The sequence below is a fragment of the Triticum dicoccoides genome, chromosome 5A (genome assembly GCF_002162155.2).
Source record: "Triticum dicoccoides isolate Atlit2015 ecotype Zavitan chromosome 5A, WEW_v2.0, whole genome shotgun sequence".
Classification (NCBI taxonomy): Eukaryota; Viridiplantae; Streptophyta; class Magnoliopsida; order Poales; family Poaceae; genus Triticum; species Triticum dicoccoides.
Genome location: NC_041388.1, coordinates 518,929,397 through 518,938,648, shown reverse-complemented (window position 1 = coordinate 518,938,648; position 9,252 = coordinate 518,929,397). Strand labels below are relative to the sequence as shown.

General features: G+C 45.7%; 1 protein-coding gene and 1 pseudogene across 1 annotated transcript in view; one reads left to right on the top strand and one right to left on the bottom strand.

Moving 5' to 3' along the window:
- Positions 1 to 474: 474 nt before the first annotated feature.
- On the bottom strand, positions 475 to 1,967 carry LOC119299850 (annotated as a pseudogene).
- Positions 1,968 to 4,601: 2,634 nt separating this feature from the next.
- Positions 4,602 to 9,252, top strand: part of LOC119302495 (inositol-tetrakisphosphate 1-kinase 6-like) — a 6,796-nt gene continuing 2,145 nt past the window's right edge. The window contains exons 1-14 of the mRNA XM_037579527.1: positions 4,602 to 4,854; positions 4,958 to 4,993; positions 5,463 to 5,658; positions 5,835 to 5,923; positions 6,010 to 6,081; positions 6,158 to 6,360; positions 6,533 to 6,686; positions 6,889 to 7,002; positions 7,201 to 7,263; positions 7,526 to 7,662; positions 7,766 to 7,913; positions 8,076 to 8,210; positions 8,837 to 8,916; positions 9,011 to 9,186. Coding sequence (XP_037435424.1) covers positions 4,702 to 4,854; positions 4,958 to 4,993; positions 5,463 to 5,658; positions 5,835 to 5,923; positions 6,010 to 6,081; positions 6,158 to 6,360; positions 6,533 to 6,686; positions 6,889 to 7,002; positions 7,201 to 7,263; positions 7,526 to 7,662; positions 7,766 to 7,913; positions 8,076 to 8,210; positions 8,837 to 8,916; positions 9,011 to 9,186 — 1,756 coding nt within the window. The 5' untranslated portion in view covers positions 4,602 to 4,701. The remainder of the gene's footprint in view (positions 4,855 to 4,957; positions 4,994 to 5,462; positions 5,659 to 5,834; positions 5,924 to 6,009; positions 6,082 to 6,157; positions 6,361 to 6,532; positions 6,687 to 6,888; positions 7,003 to 7,200; positions 7,264 to 7,525; positions 7,663 to 7,765; positions 7,914 to 8,075; positions 8,211 to 8,836; positions 8,917 to 9,010; positions 9,187 to 9,252) is intronic.

The following is a 9,252-nucleotide window of genomic DNA, read 5'->3' as shown; positions in this document are numbered from 1 at the left end:
CTGGTCATTCTCTCAGAGGTGCTCAATTGAAGGTAGTGTATGTGTGTGTTTGATTATAGCCTTATAGGGATGAGTGTATATATGCTCGTGTATGTGAGCAACTTCGATGGTATATACTGTATTAAAAGAAATTGTGTCCACCTTTGACACGACTGGGTGCGCAACAGACACTCTAAGTTATCATGCTCATATGATATCCTCTCATGTCTCAGAGACTTTGGGCCGTTCGATCTCAAGCTTGATGCGATTCTAGCCATTTGATTTGGCCTCGAGTGATTTCTGCTCGTCGGATAAAAATCGGGGTTCGGAGCAATGAATAGTAATAGTCCAAATCAGCCTACTCATTTCTCTCTTTGAATAGAGAATCCAGTTTAAACTCCCAATCTTCGCAAAATAAAAATAAAAATAAAAATTCACAAGCTCGAGTCATTAGTTGGCGGGTGGCTATTGGAGATACAAAATATAGTCGAGTTTCTAATCCACGTCGTATAATGTGTCTTGGTGTTTTGTAGGATCAAGCACATGGCCGGCGAAGACGACGGCACCGGACACCTCCTCGATCACAAAGAAGGCAAACAGATGGTCGGCGATGAAATCGACGGGCTGACAGGCCGATTCATCTTCCTCCTCTCAGACGGTGACGGCGGCCGCCTCGGTGCCTTCCTCGTTCACCTCGACCACCGCCCTGTGGAAAACGTCTTTGAGCACCAGCCGCTTTATTAGCTCCCCCGAGGCATCCTCGACGTCGGGCGCCATGTCAGTCAGGTCAGCCTTGTCGGCCTTGAACGCCGGCCACGAGTCCCATGTCCCGAAGCACACCGGACAGCTTGCCGTAGAAGGAGACCTTGAACTTGGGCAGGCGGAACTCGTCGACATCGACCTCATATTCCGGCAGGTGGTCGCGCAGGAAGCTCGGGCTGGACGCGATCTTGCCGACGAGGTCCCACAGGCCGTCGCGCGCGTCCGGCAGGAAGACGCACATGGAGTACCGCGGCATTGGTGCAGGATTGTCTCTGGATGAGGTGCCGCTTTGGCGTGAGCGTGGCCGCTTCTTGGAGGCGCCGGGGTCCTGGGACCTGTACGGCAGCCGGAGCACCTTGAAGCCGTCGTGCTCCTCGACGTACTGGCTCCGCCCGGTGCGCATCATGGGCGCGTCGACGGCGGTCCCGTCCAGGAGGTAGAACCGCTCCACCTTGGTGTTCTTCTTCTTGAATGGCGTCTCCCACTTGCCCTTGAAGTAGATGGCGTTGGCGAGCACCACAGCCGTGTCCTCGCTCACCGACTCCGGGGGGAGGATCGAGTCGATGAGCTTGCCCGTGGCCGCCGCGACCCACTTGTTGATCTCTTCCCTCGACTCCTCCGCCTGCACCGATCGACAGCAATCAGTCAATCTCCATGGATGGATTCATGGATACAAACTATATATGACGTGATGAGACATAGACACTGACCTTGTTGCGGAAGTCGACGGCGCGTATCTCGGCCAAGTAGGAGGCGACGACGGCCTCCCTGTAGGCCGGCTCCAGCGCCCGCCCCGCGTCGTGCCACACGCCGGACGCGAACGCGACGCGTGGCCCACCCGACGGCGACCGGTCGGCGAGCGCGTGCTCCACCACGAAGCGGCCGTTCGCGGCGAGTTCGTCGCGGGAGCTCGCGCCGAGGACGGCGAGGAGCTCGTCCAGGGTGCCGCCGCGGGCCCCGGCGGCCACCAGGGATAGAGCCGAGTAGATAGAGAGCGGCGAGAAGGCGACGTTGCTGGGAAAAAAATTCTATAAGACCAGGTCTCACGGATTAGCAGGTGAGACCCATCCTGATGAATGACACGTGACATTCACAAATCACAAAGCATTTACCCCACTCCCACCTGAAATCACAAAGCGTTTCCTGGTGACCGACAACTGGTCGGCGAGGCGGTGGGTGAGCGCCGTCAGCGCGTCGGAGCCCGTGAACCCGCGTCCGCGTGCCATCTTGTCTGGCCCTTGCTAGGTTTGGCTTCTTTGGTGAATCTGATGTCCCGGGTTTGTGCGCTTATATATATGGCCTTGAGGACTTGAACACTTTATACGTGCAACGATCGGGGCAACCAGACGTATAGATTTGTGTCTCTTCCCCGTTAGTAATACCATTGGTTGATAACTCAAAGAGGAAATAAAAGGGAAGATCAGACCCGGAAAAATGCCAACGGAGGCCGAGCTCCAGTGAGCTCGTTTTCAATTTTTATTTTTTTAGAGCGTGAAAAATTCCAAATTTATTTTTTGAACACACATGCACATGTATACTATGTATATGCAAAATTTCACAGTATTATACGTTTACATGTGGAGTACAGGAAAAAGACAAATATGCATTTTTAATGGGCCTTTTATTTTTGTTATCGGGCCAGAAATTTGTTATTTTTGTACAGCCTACAAATCACAACATTTTTCGACAAAATTAACACCTTCTTGCAGAATACATATAAGTTTTCATGGTATTTTTTTTAGATTTTTTTGAAACTTTTGAATACGTTTTTTTTTCAAAATACCGAGCTCACTGGAGTTCGGCCTCCAAAAATCCACACTCAGATCAGACCCTGCTTCTCATGGACCAGTGCATACCGCATTACGTATCTATGTTCAGCTTGCCTCCCATAAACAAGTCCAATATTCTTCTTTTTCTCTATGGCGGGCAAAATATGTCTTAATCTATTTCCCTCCTTCCCTCGATAAAGGGCATGATGATCAAGGCGCATAATCCTAGACAATTTAGGATGATATTACCCTTGGATAATTTGTTGATTAGCGGCAATTAAATTATTTAGGCTGGAAAAGAAAAGGAGTCCAATATTCTTCTTTTTCTAATTAGCAGGCAAAATATGCCTTCATGTATTTCCCATTCAATATTCTTCTTTTTCTAATTAGCGGCCTACTGAACATTTTGTCCCACTCAAGATCTAGAACACTTGGTCGCAATTAGCTTTTCATGGCGCGTGCTCTATTTTTTCTGAGAAAAAGTCAATCTATTCATCTTCAATCATGGCAGTAACGAACGTCAGAAATAATAAAAATTACATCCAGATCCGTAGACCACATAGCCATGACTACAAGCACCTAAGTGTGCCGAAGGCGCGCCGCTGTCATCGCCCCTCCCTCACCGGAGCCGTGCAAAACTTGTTGTAATAGACAGTTGAGAAGTTGTCGTGCTAAGACCCCATAGGGCTAGCGTAGCAGAACAACAATCACTGCCGATGAAGAGTAGCGTAGATCGGAAGGATCTAACCTAAAGACACACGAACGTAAACGAACTACGGCCAGATCCGAGCAAATCCACTAAGGACAGATTCGTCGGAGACACGCATCCACATGCCCACCGACGATGCTAGATCGACACACCACCAAGACGGAGGCTAGGCGGGGCGAACCTTATTCCATCTTTAGGAAACCGCCACCATCTCGTCTTTCTGAATAGGAAACAAAGCTTAACGAAACTGGAGGAAACATCTGAAAATAACAAAGCCCTCCCGCGGGCAAGGGCCGGGATCCACCGCGCCGCAATGGCCCTAAGGTCACCGGATACACGCGGACCGGCGGCGGTGCCCGGCGGGATGCAAAGGAACCCTAGGCTTTTCTTAGGGGAGAAGGCGGTTGTGTACTGCTTGCTTTGTGTGGCGTGTGTTCTACTTTAGAAATGTAAAACCCAACGTTCGATATGCAGGTTCAAGAGGGTGGCGAAGACCATGTCATAGTGGACCTAAAGTGTCTTCCGTTGTCAAAGAAGTTCCTAGCTCGATGCCTGCAATCTTTGATGTAATCAAAGTAGTTTTTGGGTCGCGAATCACGTTTGTTCCGCTTGGTCCGGACGGGTGCGTGCGATTTAGAGGTCCGCGTTGAAGATGCCCTTATGTTCTACACGCTGGCCTCACCTCCCTGCGTTTCATCTGTGGGAGTTTGGTTTTAGAAAGAATATGCATATGTGGAGTACTTGATCGAGGATGATGTTTGAGTGCTCCTCATATTGCAAATGAAGCCGAAAAGTCTGCCATCAAAGACTTTTGAAAAGGAAGAGTGCCTCTCTTCTTCTAGCCTAAGATGGTTGTTCTTCTCCCTTCGCGTCGGTTTTTTTTACGATAGATCTTTAGTAACCTCGCCGACATTCTTCAAGCATGTGCCTTGTCATGCATCTTGCAGTAGATTTCTACTGCAGTTCCTATAGCATCTTGTGGCATGTATTTTTGCTGAAGTCTATGACGTGGTCTTTGCATTCGCTCCATTTTCACGACAATTTCTTCAATGATGAGGGTGACAAAGAAAGATGGAGATAGAAAGACTTTAGGGACAATGGTGTAAAATTTATTTTTTGTTTGGGTCTTTAATATTTATTTGTATCGGTGTTTGTCAGATTTGTTGAAATGCCCGCCGTTTATATATATTTTTAAAAAGAATGAGGACGTACGCGGTACGTCCGTTTTCCTCGACACAGTGCACCGGATTCCCTGCAACACCAGCCAGTAGCCACTATCACCCTTATTAAAGAATGAAAATAAAAAAAATAAAAGCAGAAGGTGCTTTCCGCATTTCGCCAGGACCCGCCACCTGTCTGCCACGCGCCCGGAAGACCCACCTGGCCCTCCTCACACGTGGCCCCACCGCTCAGGAGCTTCTCCTTCCTCCAAGTCCGGCCCCAACACCCAAAGCTGAAGAGAGAGACCCGAACCCCGCAGCCATGGCCATGGAGCGACCTGTGCGGCTGGTGCTGGATGCGTCCCTCCTCCTCGATCCCGTCGGTGCAGGGGCGCAGGAGGCCGCGCCGGTGCCCACGCTGCGTCCCGGGGCGGAGGCGCTGCTGCGGCGGCTGCGCCACTCCAATCTGGGCGTGGTATGAGTCCGGCTCTTCACCGCGTGCGCTCTGAGATGAATTATTATGATATACCAGTACCTTGTAGTCCACTGACTGCATCTTCTTGCTCCTTTTGTTTCAGGCAATTTGCCATACGGAGGAAATGCCAACTACTGTGGTACATCTGTCTCTACCCCCTTCTGAACCTTTTTTTTTTCAAGTTACTGTGTTTGATTCATCCCAGTTATACTTGTACTGTACTGTTTATGATTCGCGATGAGGGCTATACAGAGCTGAGTATACTTAAAACAGAAGTGTTTGCATGATCACTTCAGATGAACCAATATATCCAGCTAGATTTATTTCCAGATGCTCCCGTTGCACTGATCACTCTTGATGTCTGTCAAAGTTTTCTTCTGCTAAATCCTGCTGTGCGGTTAAAACTTGCAATATTTGTGGCCAAACATTTTATAACCCTCAGTTTACTGCGCTAGTATCTGTACCCTCCCATATGAAATGAAAAAAACTGGTATTGCTGGCTTGCGGCATACATTCCCGTTCTTCTGAAGGCATTGTTTTGTGAATGCTTTACATCATTCCGTAAGGTAGTATACGCTTACACGGGGCTTCTCTGTTGCTTTTATCAGTCAGGCTTTCTTGAAATGACAGCAGACTTGAACTCCTTTGGATATATATCACTACCTGCTCCAACTGGGAATCACTTACTAAATGAGTTGATGTTAGAGTGGAGCAGAACGAGTTCTTGTTTTTATGCTACTTCCAGAGTTGATGAAGATCTATTTTCTGAACTTGAGAGCCACAACTGGAAGGTTATTGCTGTAGGTAAGCATAAATCAGGAAGAAATGTTAATTGTCCATCTCATGCTGTTTCCAACTAGCTGTTTGGCGTTAGGACTTCATCAATGATATATCTGCTGTGTAGCCCATGCTGTTTTACATATTGGAAGGAGGTGCTAATATTATCTTTGAGGGCTATTGATATTCTTCTTATGATCCAGATAGTGAATGTGGAACAAAAGATTCTGGAGTTGTAAATATTGGCAAGCTTCAAGAGCTGCTTATCACTTTGGCTACTTTAATTAAAAAGGTTAAATTGTCATTCATGTCTACTTGGTCATATTTCTTGTGATGTTGTAGTGCACTAAATTCGAAATTATGTGTTCTTTCATCCAGGAAATAGTTAGCTCATCTATTTTGATGGTTGGCTATGCAATGAAACCATCCCGTGAGGAAGACTTTGCCAAGGCAAGTTTTCTATAATGTGTTACTAAGTACATATTTGATCTCTGCTGGAACATCATTATTCCTATGTTGCTTGCAGAGAGGAGCATTTCCCATTTATCCTAGTGAAAATGGACTTATCTTTGTCCCACTCTCATTTGAACTTCCTTTAGCCTCTCAACTTCTAGAAGTTGACATAATCCTCCACAAAATGACGGATGAGATCATTACCATTGATCCAAATTGCTCCATCAGTTTTCCCAGGGGAATTTCATTTTCTGCAGGAATGTCTGAAGTTATAAGGTACAATCGATTACAGAAGTAATTTAGTGGATTTTCACTTTCGTATCTTCTAGCAACAAGTAGCAACCATCTGATAACTTGCTTTATATAATTTGTAACAGAAACTTCTTAGGTTGATATGTTGAAGTATTATACTCATTCTGTTTTCACTATCATCCTCTTTGTTAAGCAGGTTTATGGAAGAATACCCTGATTTTTGCATCATTGATCCATTCAAAAATATTTCCCCGTTGCTTGATCGTCTGCAAATCCAAGAAATTCTAGTTAGATTGCAAGAACTTGGCTCTGAAGGAAGGCCCAAACTCCGAGCACCACATTCTTTGAAGGTCTTTTTATTTGAATTACACTTATGCAGAAGTATGACTTCATGGCTTTTGTACTGTATGTTACTGACATCTACCATCATTAAACACTCCTGTCTTCATGCACTTCTGAAGAGCATTTATGTGCAGTGCATGTTGCATTGTTTTATTGTCTACAATCGGCTTTGTCTTGACTATTGAGTTTTCTTGCTATTTTCCAATGCAGGTCATAAAATTCAATGGCAGTGAATTACAGAAGCAACTAGCAGAAGCTAATTTATCATTTCCACTCATCGTGAAGCCACAAGTAGCATGTGGAGTCGCTGATGCGCACAATATGGTAGCTTATTGTCTTTGTATTTAGTTCTACATCAACTGAATGTTCGGGTATTATATTAATTTCCAATCATATCCTTTTGTCACCATTCCTACGAAGATGGTTTTGCTGACTTATTGTGCTACTTGATCCCTTTTCAGTTTGGAATTTTATTTGCTTTCTTTTGAATTATGCATCTAAATGAAAAATCGTTGTCTGCAGGCATTAGTTTTCCAAATTGAAGAGTTTAGCAACCTTAGTGTGCCTCTTCCAGCTATTCTACAGGTACAATTTTCTGCCTTTTCCTCTCTGATAGCAGGTGCCTTGGAAGGAAATGGGCATATTTGATAATACACTTAATGTATTATATGTTTTGACGATTAATCACATCTTGTGTGTTTTCCTTCAATTTTGACACTCATGAGGCATTCCGTGTTGAGTCTTGATGCACTCTGCAGATCTGTACCTGTGAACTACCGTTTGCGATGATTCATCTTCAGAAACAACCGGGAGATTCTGATGTGTAGGTTTTATTTATGTGATGTAGGAATACATTGATCACGGGTCCAAGATATACAAATTTTATGTAATTGGAGACAAGGTTTTTCATGCTGTAAAAACTTCAATGCCCAATGCAAATTTGCTAAAATCGTCATCGGGGGATGAACCTCTTACGTTTAATAGGTAAAGTTTGGAAGTATATATTTTCGGCATGATGTTGGATGTCTTTTTCATTCATCTGCTAAAGTGTACTTCCCGTACCAAATTATTTGAATTTGCTTCACAGTTTGAAGACTCTTCCAGTGGCTACCAAGGAGCAGCTGCTGCTGAACAGGGTACATGATAACAAATCTCTGAACATCGGTGTGGTGGAAGAGGCTGCAAAATTGTTAAAGGAATCACTTGGACTAACAATTTTTGGATTTGATGTTGTTGTAAGTATTTATTCTTGTATGGTTTGTGCTATTAGTAGTCGGTACAGCTACAAACAGAGTAACTTCGTCCCACTGGAAGTCTGAAACACTTACAGTCACCATTATCTTTTTGTTGTTGCGCATTCTACTTCGGAACTGTAAACATAGCCTTTGAATACGCAGGTTCAGGAGGGCAGTGGAGACCATGTCATAGTGGACCTAAACTATCTTCCGTCATTCAAAGAAGTTCCTGACTCCGAGGCGATGCCTGCGTTCTGGGATGCAATCAGGCAGTCATACGAGTCGAAGAAAGGGAAGGTGTGAACTTAGTCATTGGCCTCGAGAAAAAACATATACAATAACGGCGACAACATCCGCACCATTTGGTGGAGATCACCACTACTGGGTGTTGAATCAACAATCTGTCTAGAAGTGGCTTCTTGTCGCCTAGAATCGTAGAGTACTTCGGAACTTTGCAGGCAGAGATGTGTACTAATCTGGGAGCGACACCGCTCAACTGTGGAGTTAAAACTGGTTGCCGTACAAGTGTATGATTTACATGTGAATGTGAGTGGCCCTGTAGACACTGTACTACAATGTGAGTGACATGATATGCTTGTTTCTGCTCTGCATAGACCAGCAACCTGCTTCTCTCTGCATCTACTCTGTTCTTTGTATGTGAATTATATCATGTGAAAGCCTGTTTTTTCGTCGTCGCTGCGGATTTATCCCCGGCCTCGGCCGACTATGGGCATGGTTTTTATATGGGGGCACACTGAAAGCAATTACAGTTGGCCTTTATGAAGGGGCCAAAACTGAACAAATTTGTGCCATGTGGAGCCCAAGGAGAAAGAAACGGTACGGCCCAATGTAATGTAATAATACTTTCCATTCGGCTGCATCTTGATGTCCCTTTCGCCAACATATTTGTTGCATTTGTGCAGATCGCGTGGAGCTCCAGGGAAACTTTCAGGATTGCCGGCACAGTTTTGGCCTTTTGTTATTCAGGCAAGCTTCCGTCACTGTATGCAATATATGCATGTATGTACCTGCTCTCCCTGTGTCTCGGCACCTTTAGTTTGCCTGTTTACTCTGCTCCCTGCATTGAGCGCCTGAAGAATGGAGCACATGAAGAGGTTCTCCGGCATGGCGAGGGGCACACCCGCGTCGGCTCCGGCGCGGAAGGACGAAGACGAGAGCCTGCTTCTCTTTGGGGAACTGTACAGGCATGATCAGGAGAAGGAGGTGAACCTCCTTGACCCAATGTACTCCGTGGAGTTTGAAGCCATCCAAGGTCAGGTGTTGTCTCTTATATTTTCACTTCTTTGCGTGTTCATTTTTGTCGCCGAGATGCAATTAT